At 49.1% G+C, this 19,424-nt stretch overlaps 3 protein-coding genes across 3 annotated transcripts, besides 14 other annotated features; 1 reads left to right on the top strand and 2 right to left on the bottom strand.

Annotated features, from left to right (window-relative positions):
- Positions 1-78: a telomeric repeat.
- Positions 79-80: 2 nt separating this feature from the next.
- Positions 81-5,050: a dispersed repeat.
- Positions 5,026-5,106: a dispersed repeat.
- A 133-nt stretch (positions 5,107-5,239) lies between these two features.
- Positions 5,240-12,409: a mobile genetic element.
- EKO05_0004590 (uncharacterized protein) lies at positions 5,722-7,524 on the bottom strand (the record flags this gene model as incomplete). Its single annotated transcript, XM_059636423.1, has 1 exon — positions 5,722-7,524. One exon carries the CDS (start codon positions 7,522-7,524, stop codon positions 5,722-5,724), a length of 1,803 nt encoding a protein of 600 aa, XP_059492406.1.
- Positions 7,819-7,884: a tandem repeat.
- On the bottom strand, positions 8,877-9,764 carry EKO05_0004589 (uncharacterized protein; the record flags this gene model as incomplete). Its single annotated transcript, XM_038945610.1, has 1 exon — positions 8,877-9,764. The coding sequence occupies one exon, from the start codon at positions 9,762-9,764 to the stop codon at positions 8,877-8,879; it is 888 nt and encodes a 295-aa protein (XP_038800375.1).
- Positions 10,371-11,957, top strand: EKO05_0004588 (uncharacterized protein; the record flags this gene model as incomplete). Its single annotated transcript, XM_038945609.1, has 1 exon — positions 10,371-11,957. The coding sequence occupies one exon, from the start codon at positions 10,371-10,373 to the stop codon at positions 11,955-11,957; it is 1,587 nt and encodes a 528-aa protein (XP_038800374.1).
- Positions 12,410-12,415: 6 nt separating the features above from the next.
- Positions 12,416-12,698: a mobile genetic element.
- Positions 12,448-12,476: a tandem repeat.
- Positions 12,696-12,849: a mobile genetic element.
- Positions 12,850-13,357: 508 nt separating this feature from the next.
- Positions 13,358-13,380: a tandem repeat.
- A 197-nt stretch (positions 13,381-13,577) lies between these two features.
- Positions 13,578-13,912: a dispersed repeat.
- Positions 13,791-13,970: a mobile genetic element.
- A 90-nt stretch (positions 13,971-14,060) lies between these two features.
- Positions 14,061-14,160: a dispersed repeat.
- Positions 14,161-15,598: 1,438 nt separating this feature from the next.
- Positions 15,599-15,738: a mobile genetic element.
- Positions 15,739-18,848: 3,110 nt separating this feature from the next.
- Positions 18,849-19,424: part of a mobile genetic element that runs on past the window's edge.

Below are 19,424 nucleotides of genomic sequence, written 5' to 3'. Positions count from 1 at the left end.
TAACCCTAACCCTAACCCTAACCCTAACCCTAACCCTAACCCTAACCTAACCCTAACCCTAACCCTAACCCTAACCCTCTTCCTACACTAAAACCTAACACTTACTCTTACACTTTCTCTTCTTTACTCCTACTTTCTTTCTTCCTTCTTCTAACCCTTACTCTTACACCCTCTCCTACTTCTAAACCCTCCCTCTTCCTTACCTTTACTTACACTTACTACTCCTTTTACACTCATCTCTACTCTTTCTCTTTTACCTCTACTCTTCTCTTCTTTCTCTTCTTTTCTCTTACCCTACCCTCTTTCCATACACTAAAACCCTAAACCTTACTCTTACTTACACTCTCTTCTACTTTCACCTTAACCTCTTTTTTTCTTACTCTTTCTTAACTCCTTCTTCTTAACTCTTTTTCTCTATCTTTTTCTTATCTCTTTTCTTTTTTACTCTTAACACTTACCTTCTCCTACCTACCTCTTTTTAACTCCTTACTCTCTTCTTCACCTTACACTTACCTTCTTTTTCCTTCTTTACAACTCTAAAACCTCCTTCCTTCTTTTTTTCTTTTCCTACTCTTTCCACTTACTTCTCTCTACTAACCTCTTTTCTAACACTAAAACCCTAACACTCTTCTTACTCTAAAACCCTAACCCTTTTCTCTACTACTACTACTTCTACCTCTACTCCCTTTTTCCCTTTTCTTTTCTTTTCCTCTACTCTTTTCTATTCTTTCTTCTACTTTTCCTTCTATCCTTACTTCTCTTTCTACTACTACTTTTACTCTTACTTTCTTTTTCTTACTTTCTTCACACTCTACTTTACTTTTCTTCCCTCTCTTCTATTTTCACCTCCTTCTCTTCTACCCTTTTTTTCCCCAACCCTTAAACTCCTCTAACTCTTCTTTCTAACTTAACCCTACCCCTTACCCTTACACTCTTCTTCTTTAACTCTCTTACTCTCTTTCTCCCTCACCCCTACATTTTCTCCCTCTTTTTCACCTTCACTTCTACTCTCTTCTTCTTAATTCTTCTTCTTAACTCTCCTTCTCTTTCTACTTTTTTACTCCTAACACTTACTTCCTTCTACTTACTTTTTTTCACCTCTTACTTTCTTCTTTAACCTACACTCACCTTCTCCTTCTTTTTCTAAAACTTTACTACAAAACTCTCTTTCTTCTTTTTCCTTTTCTCACCTTTCTTTTCCTCAACCTTTACCTACTCTTCCTACACCAAAACCCTAACACTTTTCCTACACTAAACCCTAACCCTTTTACAATCTAAACTCCTTCTCTACTACTACCTCTTCTACTACTTCTACTACTTCTTTTCTCTTTTTACTTATTACCTCTACTTTCTTCTCCTTTTTCCTACTTTCTTAACTCTTAAACACTACTTTTTCTTTAACTTATTCTACTTCTTCCTTCTCTTTCTTCTACTCTTTTCTACCACTTACTACATCTTTCTCTTTTCTTCTACTTTTACTTAAAACCCAACCCTCTTCCTACACTAAAACCTTATACTTACTCTTACACTCTTCTTTATTCTTACATTAAAACCTTTACACTTTCTCTTCCTTATCCCTACTTTCTTCCTTCTTCTAATCTTTACTCTCTACTTCTCTCCTTAACTCTTCCTCTTACACTCTACCCTCTCTTACTCTTAAATTCTTCTTTCCTCCTACTTTCTCTCCCTCACCCTTACCTTTACTTCTACTTATTTCTACTTTCACCCTCTTCTCTACTCTCTCTTTCCTACCTCTACTCTTCTCTTACACTTAAACCTTACTCCTTACTTTTACTTACACTCTTACCTCTACCTCTTCTCTTTCCACACTCTCTCCTACTTTAACCCTAACCTCTCTTCTTACACTAAAACCCTAACCCTCTTTTTACTCTAAAACCCTAACCCTTACACTTATTCTCTCCTTCTTCCTTACTCTACTCTCTTCCTTACTTTACTCTTCTCTTTATTCTACTCTCTCCTACTTCTTCTTCTCTTATCTTTTTCTTCCCTCTACTCTTCTACTCACAATACCTATTCTCTAATCCTTACTACTTTTCTCTATCCTTTCTACTTTTCTTATCCTTTCTACTTCCCTTATCCTTTCCTTTCCTTACTCTACTACTCCTAATCTTCTCTACTTTTTAATAATCTTTCTTTAAACTACTACTCTTTCTTTTCCTATTCTCCTTCTTCTCTCTTTTTTAAAACTTTAAATTTTACTCTTCTAACTTTTCTCCAAACCCTATCTCTCTTCTCACACTAAAACCTAACTATTACTATTACTTTCTTCTCTACTTTCTCTCACTCTATTCCTTACCTTCTTCCTAACACATACACTTACTTTCTCACTTACCCTCTCTCTATCTTACTTATTCTCTTTCTACCTTTCTCTTCTCTCTCTAATTTTTTACTCCTAATACTTACTCTCTTCTTCTTATCTTTTCTACTCATCTTTTCCACTTACTTTTCTCTACTACTCTCTTTTCTAACACCTTAACTTTCTTCCTTCTCTCTTTACACCTATATTTACTCTTTACTCTATCTTTTACTCTACTAACTTAATTTTTTTTTACTTTTCTCTCTAAAATTACACTTTCTTCCTATACTAATATTCCCACCTTTATCCTTACACCTTCTTTCTCTTACTCTTACTTCTTCTCCTACACTTAACCCCTACTCTTCTCTTTTATTCTTACTCTCTTTCTTACAACTTACTTTCTTTATTTTTAAAACCTTCTACTTTTATCTCTCTTTTTAACCTTCTTCTCTCTTCTTTTCTTTTATTTACACTACTTTTACTTCTTACCCTACTAACTTTTCTTTTCTAAACTTATACTCTCTTTCTATACTAACACCTACCTATTATTCTTACTCTCTTCTTAACCTACTTTACTCTCTTATCTTTCTTTCTTAAACATTATTTTCTTCTTAACTAACCTCTTTTAACTTCTTTTCCTTTTCTTCTACTTCTTTCTTCTATCCTTACCTCTTACTTTCTTTACTCTATTCTTATTCTTTCTACTTTTCTAAATTTTCTTCTCAATCTCTCTCTTCTTTCTATCTCTTATCTCTTTCCCTAAACTCTTTATAAACTCTTTAAACATATACTCTCTACTTTTTACTTCTTTTTATACCTTTTCTCTTCTTTTCTCCTTATTTACTTCTTCCTCAACCTTTTTAAATTTCTAACAAACTACAACTTTCCTTTTTACTTTACTTTTTCCTTTCCTTCCTCTTTCTACACTTTTTCTCTTCAACCTTCTTTCTTTTCTCAACTTTTACTCTTTCTAATCTTTCTTTTCTTTTCACCTTCTATTTAACTACTCTTTTATTTCATACATCTTTTAATAAACTAACTTCTTCTTCTACTTTCTTCTCTTCTTTTTAATTCTTTCTTTTCATCTTTCTCTATTTTCTACTCTTTTTTCTTCATTTACTATCTTTACATCTTAATCACTTTAAATATCTTTTCTAATACTTTTACACTCTCTCTTTATTAAATACTACATTTAACTATCTTTTCTATCCTACTAACACTCTTTTAACAATTTTTTACCTTTTTCTACTTCTCTTCTTACTTTATCCTCTCTACTATTCTCTTCTCTTAACAATTCTTTCATTTCTCTTTTCTTTCCTTTTCTTCTTTTATACATCTCTTAACCCTATCTCTGCTACTTGCGCGCTGTTATACTGCTGCATGAACAACGCTACTCTGATTGCTACTACCATTGCGTTGCTGAAAAAAATTCGCCTTAAAACCGCTCTCTGTACCGCTTATCTATCTCTACAACTGCCTCTTCACTCTTGTGTAACACTTGACGGGCCTACCGCCCACCCACTTTCTCTTCTTCACCCTGCTTACCTGCTACTCTTCTCTATCCCGCTTCACGGTCTTAAACACCTCCCCTCCTTCACTCTTAACCGCATCGCTCCGGGGGCACATCCACGGGCCCCCCCCGCCCAACCCTCTACCCCCTCTCCCGTGATACCTTATCACGGGCCCACCGCCCACCCTTATTCTACTCTCTTCTCTCCTTTATCCTTTGCTCGTGATGCCTTATCACGGCCCACCCACCTCCCCTCTTTCTCCTTTACCCTCTACCGCCCTGCCCAACTGCTTTGTGACACCTGACGGGCCCTCCGCCCGCCCTCTCTCACGCACTACGGCATCTACAGGTTCAGGAATGCCTTTCTGGGCTGCGGCACCACAATCGGATTTGCTAAACTTCCCCTAACTACTGTTCTATCTTGTGACAATACTATGTAAACGCCCAAAACACCTTGCTCTACGTCATTTTTATCCCGTTCTATCTTTCTAATCTACCTAATACCCTGTTTAAATGCCCTTTCCCTCTACCATTTATTCTTATACCTGATTTACAAAGCAACCAACCCCGCCTAATCCAAATTCGCGCGATCAACGCGATTGACGCCCTCTTGCACGAACAACTTCTTGTACCTCTCCCATCCACCATCCTGCTGGCTCTTCTACCTATTGCGCATGTCTTTCTTAACTACTCTACTATCTATCTAAATTTACTTTGTCCTGACTCTCACTTTCTTCAATACGCACGGCTGCTTTTAGATGGGGACTCACTTAGTTTGGTCTGCTCTCTCTGGATTGTGGGCTCTTCCTGGATCGGGGGCTCTTCTTAAATGATCGGCTCTTACTACTTGGGGGCACTGATGTGGACTCCCTTGGCTTGCGGGGACCACTTTTGGGCCACTTTGGGGGACTACTTTTGGACCACTTAGGGTGGCGCACTACTTGGCGCGCTACTTAGGGAACCACGTGGGGAACTACTTGGGAACCACTTGGATTGGGGGACCTACTCGGGTTGGACGTGCCACTCGGGTGGGGCAACCACTTGGGTTGACGCACTACTTGTGGAACTACTCAGGGAACCACGCGGGTTTGTGCTGACTACGCGGCTTGATGCTGACCATGTGACTATGTGGATTGATGCTTACTGCGCGGGTTAATGCTTACTACGCAGGTTAATGCTGACTATGCAGGTTGGTGCTAACTACGTGGATTGGGGGATCCGCATGGGTTGGGGGCTCTACTTGGGTCGGGGGCTCTACTTGGGTTGGGGGCTCTACTTGGGTCGGGGGCTCTACTTAGGTTGGGGGATCCGCATGGGTTGGGGGCTCTACTTGGGTTGGGGGTTCTACTTGAGTTGGGGGATCCGCATGGGTTGGGGGCTCTACTTGGGTTAGGGGGCTCTACTTGGGTTGGCGGGTATCACTCAGGTTGGCGGGTATCACTCGGGTTGTGGGGACTACTTTGGTTGGTGGCCCTTCTCTGGGCGTTTCTTTCTACGTCTCTGAAGTGTCTGTGTTGCTATTTGGCTGTTTTGCACTTTCTGACTTGTGATCACCGTGCAGTCGCAAGTCAGCCTACAGCACGTTTCTCCTGACTTCTCCTGACCTAAGGTTTCGGGTTACGGTTATATCAAACACATTCTTTCTAGTCTGCTAAATACGACTGCACATGCCCCTCCTCCCAAGCATATAGGAACGACACATCTGGCTCGCGTCTCTCTGGCCCATTTGATCTTCAATCGAGCCACAAAGCCGAGCTCATCGCTACGTGCACAATCGCGGCGCGTCTTGCATCTGCTGCTCCAGCCATGGCGTGCACATCAGTGGCTGGCAGGCAAGCAGCGCAGCTACTGCTCTCTGGAGCACTCTATCGTACTAGCAAGGCACATGCATCCCTTATGTCTTAAACGCACCCTGTATGCTTGTTTCCTCCCACTTGTTGCAGATGGCTTGGGGCGCCCAGCAGTAAAAACACCGCGCATACTTCTCCCACTTCACTTGGTGCATAGATTTCACCTTAGACTCCATTAATGTCATCTGCGCTCCGCTGGCCTTTGAACAGTCCTTCCAGTCGTGGCGCGCCGGGTCAGCCTGAGTGGCCATGCAGATGGCGCACGCATTGCTCCAGCGCTGGAAGTGCTGCTCTAGCCGCTCCAGGTCATATACTTTTTGTTCCGTCCTTTGCCGTTGCTGGATCTTAACCCTCTGCTCTTTAATAACTATAGCTCGCTCTATACATCTGCGCTGCTCCTCTGCTGCCACCGCCGCGGTGTCGGCCTGCGTCTCCTCTGGCTCTTCCTGCTCTTCTTCGACGGCTTGTTGCTTAGTACCACCGGGGTGTCGCTCGCATAGATCACACTTCGACTCTCCCATCTCGCATTGCTGCCTGTTCTGTCTGCCGTCCATGTGCTTGTCTATCGCGATTCGCCGACAGGATTTGACTGTCATGAACTCCTTTGCAGGTCGCTCCAGCTTGTAGCTGAGCGCCTTCTCTACCTTCCCCTCTTTCGTTACATAGCACGCTCTCATAACAATAGACTTGCTGTTGAGCCCCGTTCGTCCCGCCCGGCCGCTCTCTTGCACATATTGGAGCAGCAGGGGACACATGGCAACGTGGATCACCACCCGGACGCCTGCAGCGTCGAGCCCAAGACCTAGCATGTTTGTGGCTGTACAAAGCTTCTCTATGCCTAGGGTGAAGCTTCGTACTATGCGTGCCTTTTCCTTGTCTGAGCCCATCTGACGGTAGTATGCAGAGCACTGCAGAAGCTTCGCAAGCCGTTTTGTCTCGTCCACAGTTGGACAATAGACGATGATCTGCGCCTTGGGTCCGTACCTACTCCTCTTCGCAGCCACGAGCTCAATAAGTACTTTTTCTAGCGTGCCACGTGTGTACTCTAGCACCTGGTACGCAATGTTCGTTCGCGTGGTGCGTTCATCGCGGCATATGGTTACGGTCTGGGCATTGAGCCCTGCGGTGTGCAAGAAGGCGGGCTGCAGCGTGGGCGGCAAGGTTGCAGTCAGGTAGACAACCTGTGTGCCCTTCTCCGTCATCTCCACCATCTTGAGGAGGTCTGGCCGCCAGTCCTGTGTCGACTCCAGCAGCACGTGGCACTCGTCTATCACGATACGATCTAGCTGATGGAGCATGCGCTTTTCGTTAATGAACCTGCCGAACGCCTTCGTGACTGCGCTCTCAGGCGTCACCAGCACAATACGAGCCCAGTACGGCGGTCTTCTTCCATCCCACTTCGCGCAGGGGATGCCGAGCTGGTCGCAGCGATCTTGCAGATCGTCTCGCAAGGCATTCAACGGAGCCACGACCACGGAGACGCCGCCTGGCGAGACGGACGCGGGCAGCATGAACAGCATACTCTTGCCGGTGCCGGTAGCCATGACAACTAGCACGCGCAGCCGTCGCTGCATTACAGCCTCGAGGCTTTCTTCTTGCTTGCCACAATACTCGGCGTCCGGCCGTCCAGCGAGTCGCCTGAACTCTGCCTTAAGGTCCACCATCGCGAGCGACGACCAGCGCTGGAGCGCCTGCTTCTCTTGCTGCGCTACCATCTCTGCGCGAACACCGGGGTGCATGCGGCCGTCCTCCCAGGCGGATGCAAACTCCAGCACGCGATGCCAGTCCATGCTCACCCGCCGGAACTCCTCCCGCTCGGCCATGGTCTGAAAGGGAGACTCCATCATGGAGCGGCCGTAGTTGCCCTCCTCTGTTTTAAGGCTGTGGCTGGACTGCAACGCTTGCGCGTTGCTCTTCGCCGGCGCTTTGTTCTAGTAGAGCACTTCCAACCAGTCGCGTGCTTGTCCATCTCTTGCCAGCTCTCGGTGGATGGCTGGGTAGGCATGCCGCCAGGCGCGGGTGCCGAGAGCGGTGTTCATGTACTGAAAGGTCTGCTTGCGCAGGACACGGCGTATGCGATCGGTGCCCTAGTACCCGTCTGGGTTAGCGGATCGTGCCTTCTCACGGTCGGCTTCGCCGTACTCGTCTCCGTTGTCGCTCTCTTCGCTATCGCTCTCGTCGCCCCACTGCTCCTCCGGCTCTGGCTCCCAGATGAAAGCGGTAGGGCGGGCAACGCCATTGTGCAGCATCTGGAGATCATCTATGAACGGTCGACCGAGCCCGAGGAAGTACACCACCAGCTCACCCACCTCCCGGGGAACATAGCGGTGGATCGTCTTGACACGCTTGCTAAAGCTATACCCCTTGTGGTACGTAGTGGTGAAGGATACCAGGCCACCCTCTACAAACACCCCCCGATACCCTACCCCGTCTGCACTGTTCTCGCACTGTATCGAGGTAATCTCTGTCCCGCAACCAGGCCCGCCGCCAGACATGTGAACAAGCGTGAAGAGGCCTTCTTTAAACCGACGCACTCCTTTCATGTACCTAGCTACAGCGTCATCGCGCCATAGCGTCTGTTCCGGCCGTTGTGTGCTATCTATCCCACGAATGAATCTCTCCCTTAGCGGAGCCTCGTCCAACACCCGGTCTAGAAGCCAGTCTTGCCATCTATCTAGCTGGTTGTCGGGGTGCTTCAGAAAGCTCCAGCCCGTAGCCAGCTCGGCTGGCTGATCGACGAGTTTGTCCACGGACACCTCTGGAAGCGGGTAGTCCTGGGTCGCACGCAACCCCTTTCGTCTAGATCCAAGAGTAGGACGTCCTTGAATAGCTGCAACCGCACCGTCTCGCAGAGTCCCTTCACCATCGACCGGAGATCGGCTAGCGAAAAGCTCTGCTTGTCAATGAGAAGCCGATCTCCATCCCACGACACAATACCGGGAGTATTACGTCGCTTTGCCTGTGTTCTAGCTAGCGTACGCAAGCGGAGCATTTGATTCATAGGACTAGGTGTGCCTTTGAAGTCGGACAGCGTCATAAACCGTTCAGACATGTCTTTAACTAGCTCATACGCAGTAGGTGCTGTACAAGGGTCTTTCTGAAGCGCTTTATCTCGCTGGCAGCGGGCATGATGCACTACGAGCGCTTTCGAGGTAGTGATCAAAGCAGACAGCGTTGGCGAGAACTCGTGCGCCGGAACCTACCCACCGCCATGGTGATCAGGCTTGAGGCCGAGGACAGCCACTCCGCTCAGCAGTGCGCTCTCGTGCTCGTCGCCAGTCAGGCTGTGGTTGAGCAAGGCGATCCAAAAGCGCAGGCATCGCTCTTCCAGTTTCTCTTTCTTCGCAGCGTCGTCTGAGCGGGCTATTTGCTGGAGTGACACCAAGAGGGCGTCTTGCGTGCTGGTAAGTTTGTATGGCGGCCGCTCGACCTGGTCATATGTGCGCCACAGGTAGCAGAGGATGCTCACCAGCTTCTGGCTGTACTTCTTGATTGTACCGACTCGATGCCTAGCGTAGAAGGGCCGCTCGTTCGATTCTGCGCCCGCCTCACGTCGCTCAATAATCTCCAGTGCGAGTCTGCCGACAACCTCAGCTCGGCTGCTATCGAACGCTTTTTGTATCAGCCGCTCCATAGCTTTGCAAACATCGCGTAAGCCCGTGTTGTTAAACGCCACTTCTTCCTTCCCACGCGCGTCTACCTCCCCACCAGCTAGCTGTTTAGCGCGCAGAAGTGCCGCCCTTGGGATACCTTGTAGGTGCGGGACCCATTCTGTGAGCTCTAGCCACAGATCAGCCTGCGAACGGATGCCCTCTTTAATCTTATCCTGCGCTGCTGCTGCCTTACGCTCTTCTCGCTGATGCTGGCGATCTGCCTTCACTCTCTGGGAGATGTCTGCTAGAGTCGCAGCTCCAACGCTCGTCTCGACTGCAACATACGCCGGCCAGCCAACAGCTCTGAACAAGCGCTGGCAGGATTGGCTGTCTCGCCATACTTGGTTGCGCGAGTGCTTGCTCTTTTGCCTTATATCTCCCCCTCGCTTTTGTTCGTTCACCCAGCCATGCTCATCCTTGCAATGTTTCTGCATGCCCTGCAGCGAGATGCAGGTATACCAACAACGCTCCGACAAGCATACCAGCCCGTCTTCTCAGCTTTTCAGACTAAAGACGGGCTCCTTAGCCGGCCTTGGTACACGCACGTCTCCTGGACTCCACGCAAGGTTTGGTAGCGCGCGTACAGCTGCCGCCAGGCTCTTGCGCGTAGCGACTGTGACCTTGGGATGGCGCTCTTTGAGGTGCGTAACGATCTGCGCTGGTGGAATAGCGGTGGCACATGGTTTACAAACTACGACTCAAAGTTCAGGCCGGTGTTTAAACAGCTGCGCAAATAGTTCTATGGTGTAAGGAGCAGAAGGGACACAAGTAGGCGCTATGCAACACGTCCGTTGGCCTAGTGTTTGCTATCCCCTGGCATATTGATCGACAGACTGTGTATTGATCTTGCTTTTGGTTTGATTGCGCTCCCAGCTCCGCTAACGCTGGTTGGTGAGGGCGTCGTGGTACATCCGTGCGCGGCCTGACTTTCGGTGCCGCGGTGTGACCGCGTCAGAACCTCAACAACACCCAACCCCCTTTCCGCACAACCTTCGTCCGAACTTCCGCTTGCAACCTTATTCGCAGTACACAAGTCGATAATGCACTGGTTGGCAGCATTAGACAGCGCCGCAGAGCGGTTTGATGGCGGTCGTCGGAGCTTTCCTCTGGCCAGCGAAGCTGACTTCGTTCGCAACTACGCGTACGAGCCGCCGAATGAGGACTACAAGAAGCTCTTCTTCTGCCGAGCGACCATCTCACGCTCGCAGCGTGATCCAGGTGCTCGTCCGCACAGCGCAGGATGGCTGATCCCCACCCGTGACGATGCCAGCGTCTGCAAGCCCGTCTTCATTGCCCACTCCGTCTTGTCAGCGATCTGGCTTCTGCGCGAGACGCTCGCCGACGACGTCCTGCCTGACAATATCTGGGATCGTCTGGTCTGCGCGGCCGAGTCGCTTGCGGAGGACGGGATGGAAGAGCCGCCGTCTGCGCAGAAGCCCTTTGCTTCCCCTTCACAACAGGCCTCCGCTCCACCCCCGCAACAAAAGAAGCGGCCACACCTATCTGCGCCGGCCCCTACACCAAAGCGCGCTCGAACAACCACTGATGAGACACATCCAGCCAGCCCTCAGCTGTCACAGCCTAGCGAACCGGATGAGCAGCTGAAAGACTCCCCTCTGCACATCACTACCATCTCTAACAACAACCGCCGTGCGGAGCAAAAACGCAGCAGGACACTCGCCACTTCGCGTGCGAAGAAGCGGCTTGCCCTTGGTCTGGTAGCACCTGGCGACAAGGCTCCTCTTCCAGAGCAGGCTGCCTACACCTCTATTGTGCAAAAGGACAAGTCCGTCGTCGCCTGGATCATCAAGCAGCCGGTCTCTGATGACACGGACTTCTACAGCTCCACCCAAACTCCCTACCTCACGGCCTGCACCCTTCTAGAGAAAGCGCGCGTGCTTGGAAACCAGTCCTCTCGGTACCACGCTGCCCAGTTCCTGCAGGCTTGGCGAGAACGTGGCTCACCCTTCAGAGGTGGCGGCGAGCTCGCTGGCAGCCAGAGCAGGACCGGTGCGGGAGCTAAGCGCTTACAGCTGCTGAGTGTGCGCAACAATGCTGACAGGGATTTCTACTTTGCCTGGAACATGTGCACACGTTACGAAGCAGAGCTAGCAGCTGTCCATATCGAGTCTCGATGGGCGTCAGCTCTCCTAGGTCAAGCATACTCTAACAAGATAGCGCAGATCCGGCATAACAACTTTGTATCTAGCAACGACAGGACGCGAAATCGATACGGAAAGGGACAGATCCGCACAGAGGCAGTTGCAGCGCTAGTAGAGTTAGTTAGTCCCAACGCTACTGAGAAGGACAAGCAGGTGTTTAGACGACGGTTAGGCCAAGCCATGCGCTGGTACTCCATTAGTCAGGAGCTAGGCTGGGGCATTCTGACCCTGATACCACACGACGAGATTGCGAATCGCTGGATAGAACGCACCCTCCGTGTAGGCCAGCTGCATGTCTGGATTGAGCTACTTAAGAAGGAGTGTCTAGACATTTGTGCAGCTAGTAAGGCACTTAAGAACTGGTTAGGGCCAGAGGGAATTGCTGGCGGGCCCATTAACGAGAAGAAAACGCTAAGCATTGAGGCGGAGGCGCCAGCAACCATCTACGAGGTGGAAGAGATTTAAGACAGCGAAGACGACGAAACTGACAACAGCGTTGACGACAGCACCAGAGAGCAAAGTCATGCTTCGCCGAAGAGTCCTACGCCAGCTCCGCGGTTGCGTCAGCTAACTTTGCTTGAATTGTTCCATCCTGTAGAGTAGATGTTACCTGCGCTTAACTCTGAACATTGTGCTACATACCTTATCAATACTGCCCTACAACATTGCGAACATCAATATTGAAACATCTACTATATTCCACTCACGTACCGTATGCTCGATTCTTCTAGAAATTCAACATACAATTGGGACGCACTTTGTACACGTTCCGCAATCGTTGCAGCAATATTTGACTTCAGGAACAGCGAACAAATTCACGCTGAAAAAGCGAACAAATACAGTCGAGTGTCTGTGCTCACGCTAAAATTTACATAGGCAAAGCGAACAAATACACTGTCTTTGTTCGTATAATCACTGGGAGAACTCTATTCCTTTATGCTTAACTACTACTATGCTTTTTTTCTTCTTTCTTTTCTTCTTCTTTACTACTATTACTACGCTACTGTCTTTCTCTCTCTCTTCTGTTCCGCTCCGCGGTCTCAACCACCTTCCCTCCTTCTCTCTCTTCTGTTCCGCTCCGCGGTCTCAACCACCTCCCCTCCTTCTCTCTCTTCTGTTCCGCTCCGCGGTCTCAACCACCTCCCCTCCTTCACTCTCAACCGCTCCGCTCCGGGGGCATATCCACGGGCCCCCTGCCCCCCTCTTCTCTTGTCTCTGCTGCTCTCTGCGCCCCGGCGCTTCTTATCTTTGCTCTGCACCACCTTGCCCTGCTTTGTTGCTCTTGTTAATGATTACCTTGCCCTAAATACCAGTAACCCCAACCCTGACTTGCGTCCGGTCCGGAACCTAACTCCTACTCTGACCACCCCTCTAACATCTGCTCATCTTCTACCCTCACTGTATGTGCTCCTTGTCAGCCCTTCTTACTTTCTTCTGCTGTTTGTTGCCCCTGTTCATTGTCTGCTTGCCCCAAATACCGGTAACCCTAACCCTGACTTGCGTCCGCCCCCTCACCCAACTCTGCACCTGCCTCTTCGCTCCTGCCTGACACCTTACGGGCCTTCTATCTACCCTCTTCCTCTTTTATCTCCCCTTGCACTCCCTTACGGCTTAATGTTGTAATCTCTACTGTTAACAGCTAATCTTCTTAGGCTTGCAGCCTCTTTTACCTGCTTGTTACCCTCTATTGTAGTCTACGCCCCTCTTTTCCTCCTACTGCGCTTCTCTCTGCACTCTTAAACGGGCCTACATTACACTCTCTACGGGGTCCAGAGCCTTCCTACAGGCTTCTACTTACGCTCTGCTAATACAACTAACCCTAACCATACTCTAACTTGCGTACCAGCCCGGACCTAACTCTACTATTTTTTTATTTTTTATTTTTTTTCTGCCTTAACACTAACCTGCTTACTGCTATCTTATAGCTAAAACGTCTATTCTGTCTTCTTTTTCTGCACGTCTGCACTGTTTGTGTTACTGTTTATTAATTTTAACTTCCCTAACTCTTGCATGATGCGCGCGCGCAAGTCAGCCAAGCATCTCCAAGATACGCAACCTTAACTCAACCTTAACACTAACGCCAGTCTATCTCCACTACCTGCGCACTGTTGTACTGCTGCATGAACAACACCACTCTAATCACTACTACTATTGCGTTGCTGAAAAATTCGCCCTAAATCTGCTTTCTGTACCGCTTATCTATCTCTACATCTACCTCTACTGCCTCTTCGCTCTTGTGTAACATCTAACGGGCCCACCGCCTACCCACTCCCTCTTCTTCACCCTGCTTACCTGCTACTCTCCTCCAGTCCCGCTCCGCGGTCTCAACCACCTCCCCTCCTTCACTCTCGAACGCTGCGCTTCGGGGGGCACATCTACGGGCCCCCCGCCCACCCCTTTTCTTTCTACCCTAACCTCTCTGTCGCTTCGCTCCGGGGGGGGCACATCCACAGGCCCCCCGCCCCCCTCTTCTTCTCTTAGCACCAACTGCAAAGTGCACATTGCTCTAGTTCTACACAGTTGCAGTGCCAAATCTGTATTAGCTAGACATTGAACCTTAATTTAACATTAATCCTATTCTATCTCTACCTATGCCTCGCAGTTCTCTGTTATAAACAACGCTACCTAAACTGCAACTACTATTGCGTTGCTAAACAACTCGCGCTTATCCCACACCCTGACAGTGTGTTACTTGCCTAGCCACGCCGCATACGCCTTCCAATCCCCTCCTATCTCTCTGCTGTACCCGCACTGTCAGATAATCTCTACCCCCTTCTCTACCTGCCCTGCTGCTCTTGCCAACAGCACCACCACGTTCGGCCATTAACACCTCGCCTCCTTGTCCTCCCCTGTCGCGCAGTACTTCTGACTGACCCAGCACCTCCAGCAGTTGTTCTTGACCGTCTTGTTCCTGCTCGCGCCTCTTGCTTGGGTCATCGCCATCCGGAAGTCGTCCAGCTCTCTCCCTGTCACGCCCTGGTGCGCTGCGCACTGCATCGTCCTGTGCTGACGCTACTCTTTGCTGCCCGCCTCGTCTATTATGCAGCACGCCACGCACCTAGCCCGCAGCTCGTTGAACAGCTGCTCCACCTGCCCCCATTCGCGCCTGTGCCTCTGCTGCTCGTCCAGCCACAGCCGGACCCCGTCTCCGCACCGGTTACAGCCAGCCGCTCCCTCTAAGTTGCTGCAGCTCACCCCAATCCGATCCATGTACCAACTTATCAGCAGCCGCTGACAGCCGCTACTAACAATAAAAAGCCCCATCGCTAACACGTTGATGTTGTCTGGCTGCACAGCCAGCGTCTGCTCCACCTTGCTGTGCCCCACCAGTATCACCGAATCTACCGCCTCGCCTGCTCTCCCGCCTTGCCCGCTCTCCTGCGCGTAGTCAATCATGCTCTACAGCATGCCCACGTGCAAGATGTACACAATCCCCAGGTAGTCTACGCTAGTGCCTAGCGCGGATGTTGCTACTATCAGCCCGCCCTCTTGCTCCCACCTCTCCAGCTTCTCTGCTTTTTTCTTGTTCTTAACACCTGCGTAATAAAACGCACAGCCAAGCGCGGCTGCCATGTCCTTACACAGCGTCTTGCTCCGGCAGTACACAACCCCCTTCAGCCCACGCTCCCGCAGCTGTGCCTGACGCCGCGAGCCGATTGTCACAGCCATCTCTTCCTTCTGCTCCGGCTCGCACTACAAGACAAAGTAGCGCGTGTTTAGCTATATAGTGCTTGCCTGTATATATGTTATATTTTGTATAAGTATGCTTAACTCCAGCGCGTGCTCCTACACTGGCGGCAACGTTGCTGTCATAAGCACGATCGGGCAGCCAAGCAGCCGCAAGTTCTTCAGCAGCGCCAGCTTCGGCCGCCAGCTGTGTGCTGAGAAGACGAGATGACACTCATCCACCACCACCCGTTGCAGCAGCCCCTTCTAAAGCAGCAACCCTGCGTACGCTAAGAAGTTACTTATGTTAAGAATGTTACCAGCGTTGTCTGCGCTGACCACAACGACAGATGCTGGGTTGTTCTTGCCGTGCTTCTACTCTATGCACTCCACGCCGCTGCTCTAAATACGTTCCACTAGATTGTTGATCAGCGCCTAGTACGGCACAACAACAACTGTAACCCCTGTCTGCTCTACAACCGCCAGCACTGTGAACAGCAGACTCTTGCCGCCTCCTGTCGGGAGCACAACGACCAGCGGATTCTGTCTGTCAAGAACGGCATGCATCGCCTGCTCCTGCTCCACCAAGCGGAACCCTACCTCCTGCGTGCCTAGCACCTGCTGCAGCGCTGTACGGATCTTGTCTTTGCGCGGGTCTTCTACCCTCACCTCCTTGTCCCGCAGCAGCAGCGCCAGCCTAGACATGCTTGCCTACATCAGCCTTTTCCTCCGCGTGCTGCTTGCAACAGCTGTTTGACGTACCTCGCCTGTGCCATCAACACCTAAAAACTTGTGCCACGCTGCGCTGAGCGGCTGGAATGCGTCGATCGAGCGCACGCTGAGATGCTTAACAATATCGATTAGCACGCTGTAGTTGCCTACGCCTATTACAGTTGTGTGTAAGTTCTGCAGCTTAATAATATCCTCGCTGTTGTCTTCCACTTCTGCCTCGTCTACTTCGCCAATGTCGTCCTAGTAGCCCTTGCTGAACGACTCTCTGACGTAGACTCGGCTAAGTCCTACAGTAGTATGCCAGTAGTCAAGCGTATACAGCGTAACACCCAGTCTCTTCTGTATTTCTTGCTTAAGAACTCTTGTTAGTTAATTAGTGTTCCACGCGCCCTGTGCATTGTGCCAGACGTAGTCGCTGTAGCCACCGCCAAGCACCTACAGTGTTAGATACTTGCGGAACAGCTGTATATACGCCAAGTAGAGCGCTATAATCTGCCTAAGCTGCAGCAGCAAGAAGCGCGGCACAATCTTTAGCTTGTCCTACTACAACTGCAACTTGTGATAGCGGACCACCGTCATGATCTACCCGTCAGCAACAAAGATATTGCAATCCTGCAGCATGCTATTGCAGTGTTGAATTGTTGTGATCTCTAACCCCCTTCCTGGCTGCCCTAACGTGACGTGCACGCTGCACAGCAGCAGCTCTAAGAAGCGGTCTATCTGCCTTATGTACCGCCGCACCGCCTTAACGCTCTACTGTCTGTTAGCGCGCTTCAGTTGCAGACCGCCGTTTGTAGTCCTCGCCCTCGTCAGCATCTAAGCAAGCCTGTTCTCTAGCTTGTTGCTTGGTACGTTGACAAAAGACGTGCCCTGCTTCGTAAACGTAACGTTGTTAACAACCTGCTTAAGATTAATTGCAAAGCGCTCTTCTTTGTCGTCCACCCAGCACAGCTCCTACAGCATCTCAGACGTCTCTATTACTAAGTCCTGCGCTATCTTGCAGAAGCGGCTGACCTTAATCTGCTGACCAGTTAGATAGAATATCTGCTTGTCTACCAACCAGTATGCGTTGCCTGAATTGCTGGCTGTTAACGCAACGTGCTTCCTGTACGCAAGCATACTAATTATCGCGCTTATTAGAGTAAACGTGCCGTCTGCCAGATACTTATGCTGCATCTTAATAAAGCAATTGCAGTCCTGCTCTGTCTGTGTGTTGCGCTGCCCGCCTGGAAGCAGCTTTTTAGCTCTAATTACTCACACGCAGTACACTATGCCTGCTAGCATGTACAAATAGTGCTTTGCGGTCTGTAAGCGGCCTGTGTCTAGGTTAATGCCAAGTACAGCAAGAAACTGCATTAAGCCAGTAGACAGCGCCTTAGGGTGATACTTTATAAAGATGAACAAGCTAATAGACTTCAGAAGTGCGTCCATCTGCGTCGCTCGCTCGCTGCTGTCAAGCGCATCCCACAGCCTGATTGCACACGCCTTCTGTTCAACTGTCTACGTAAACAACTTGCAAGCGTCCTTTATTTTGTCTTGCGATACCTTTGCGTATATTAGCGTTAGTCTGCGTGACCTGCAGGGGGGCTGCGGGGCGTCGCTCTCGTCTTCGCTTTCTTCGCCATCTTCGCCATCTTCGCTGTCCTCCTTGCTGTCCTCCTCGCTGCTTGCCGTCTCTTCACTGTCACAGTCAAATCGTCCCTCTCTTACGCGGATGATCCGCTGCTCTTTGTTAGCCAGCACCTACAGATAGAAGTAGACAAACTTCACCATATAGCTTGCGTACCAAGCCTAACTCTCTAGGTTCTACAGTTGCGCCAGCGGCCAGGTGTCAGCCTTGCTCAGTTTTGCACTGCGTAACCAGCGCCTTAGCTCATACAGAAGCGTAGCCAGTCCCCTAATGCTTTTCTTAACCAGTCGCTCTGTCAGCTTGGTGGCAAGCTTTATCTTGTCTTTACTGCAATCGGGCGCGCAGGCTTAGTAGACGAGATGCTTGAGATTCCAGCCCTTAAAGAACTCTAACCATCCTGTGCGCTTAAACCAGCCTGTCTTATTAGTCTTTGCTGCTGCTTCTAGTATCTGCAGCTCTTCTTGAATTTGTTGTTATGTCAAGCTGTACGCAGCCAGCTCTTCCTGCACAGCAACTTTAATATTAGTGTTTTTAGGATTGCCAGCATTGTCTATTTTAACAACAAAATACTTCTACATTCCTGCTGTACAGAAAAAACTCTGAACTTTAACAGTCTTATATAGTAAGCTTTTCTCTCTTATCTAAGCTTGCTAGTAATCTTTTTTGTAGTGCTGGCGGAATGTATCCTTGTTGGTGCTAATGTGGTTACATGTCCTGCACTGCAGCACGTCTACCAGCGCCCTAAGCTCTTTAATCGGCATTGCTGGCTTGTCTGGAAGTTTAACATTGTTGGGTTCAGTTAACGTGTAGTAACTAAAGCGCCTAACAATCTCTCTCTAAGTTGCAGCAGGCACGTTGTAGTGCTGCGAGAGATGCCTATCAAGATTAACAACGCCTGTTTAGTAATCCTTGCATACTAGCACGCTGTATTCCTCTAAGAAACAGAGAATAGCATTGCAATTTTTAAGTAACACCTAAGCACCGTTTTTGCGACTGTGTTAGCTGCGTTGTTTGTTATTGTTGTTGTTACTGCGCTGTTGCAGAGCTGTCGTGTAGTTTTGCTGGGCCTGATCTATGGCGAACCCTAACCTGGTACCCTAACCCTAACACTACCACAATAATAGTCTGTAGCCTACAGAAGCTGTGCAGAGAGATGTGCAAGTCTGTACAATAGTTGTGCTGCAGTCTTAATGTTTGTTGTGTTGTTGTTCTACGCGATTCAGGCCTAACAATTCGGGCCGCGAACCCTAACCCTAAACCCTAACGCTAAGCGAGTTTGGGTTAGCATTGACGCGATTTACACTCCGAATCGCTGTGTTATATTGTTAAGGCTAGCACTAGTTCTGTTATAAATGTGTTCTTTAGCTAGTAGAACGCTACGTCCTCCTCCTGCCCCTACCTAAACAGGATATCCTTCCCTATAAGTTAATTAAGTAGGGTAGTAATATTAGAGAAGGCTAGGATAAAGTCCTAGTAGAAGTTAGTAAACCCTAGGAAACTGCAGACCCTGCGCAAAGACTGTAGGGCTTCCTAATTACAGATAGCCTTAACCTTCTTAGGATTAGGATAAATGTCCTTTCTAGCTTCTATAATATATCCTAGGTAGTGTACTTCCTTTTTTATAAATACACACTTCTTAGGATCTAAATATAGCCCTACATTGCGTAGGAGCGTAAGGACTCTGCTAACCTTCTCTAATTAGTCTGTCCTAGACCTGCTACTATAAACTAGGACATTATCTAGGTACGCAGTAGCATAGTTGCCTAATGTCTCTTAAAGCGCGCTGTTAATGTAACGCTAGAAGGATGCTAGTGCTCTAGCTAGGCTAAATAGGCAGACTAGCTACTTAAAGAGCCTAAAACGGGTATAGAACGTGGTAAGGTGCTTATCTCCTTCTGCAATAT

Source organism: Ascochyta rabiei, chromosome 6 (genome assembly GCF_004011695.2).
Source record: "Ascochyta rabiei chromosome 6, complete sequence".
NCBI lineage: Eukaryota > Fungi > Ascomycota > Dothideomycetes > Pleosporales > Didymellaceae > Ascochyta > Ascochyta rabiei.
This window is presented reverse-complemented; position numbering and strand designations above follow the sequence as displayed.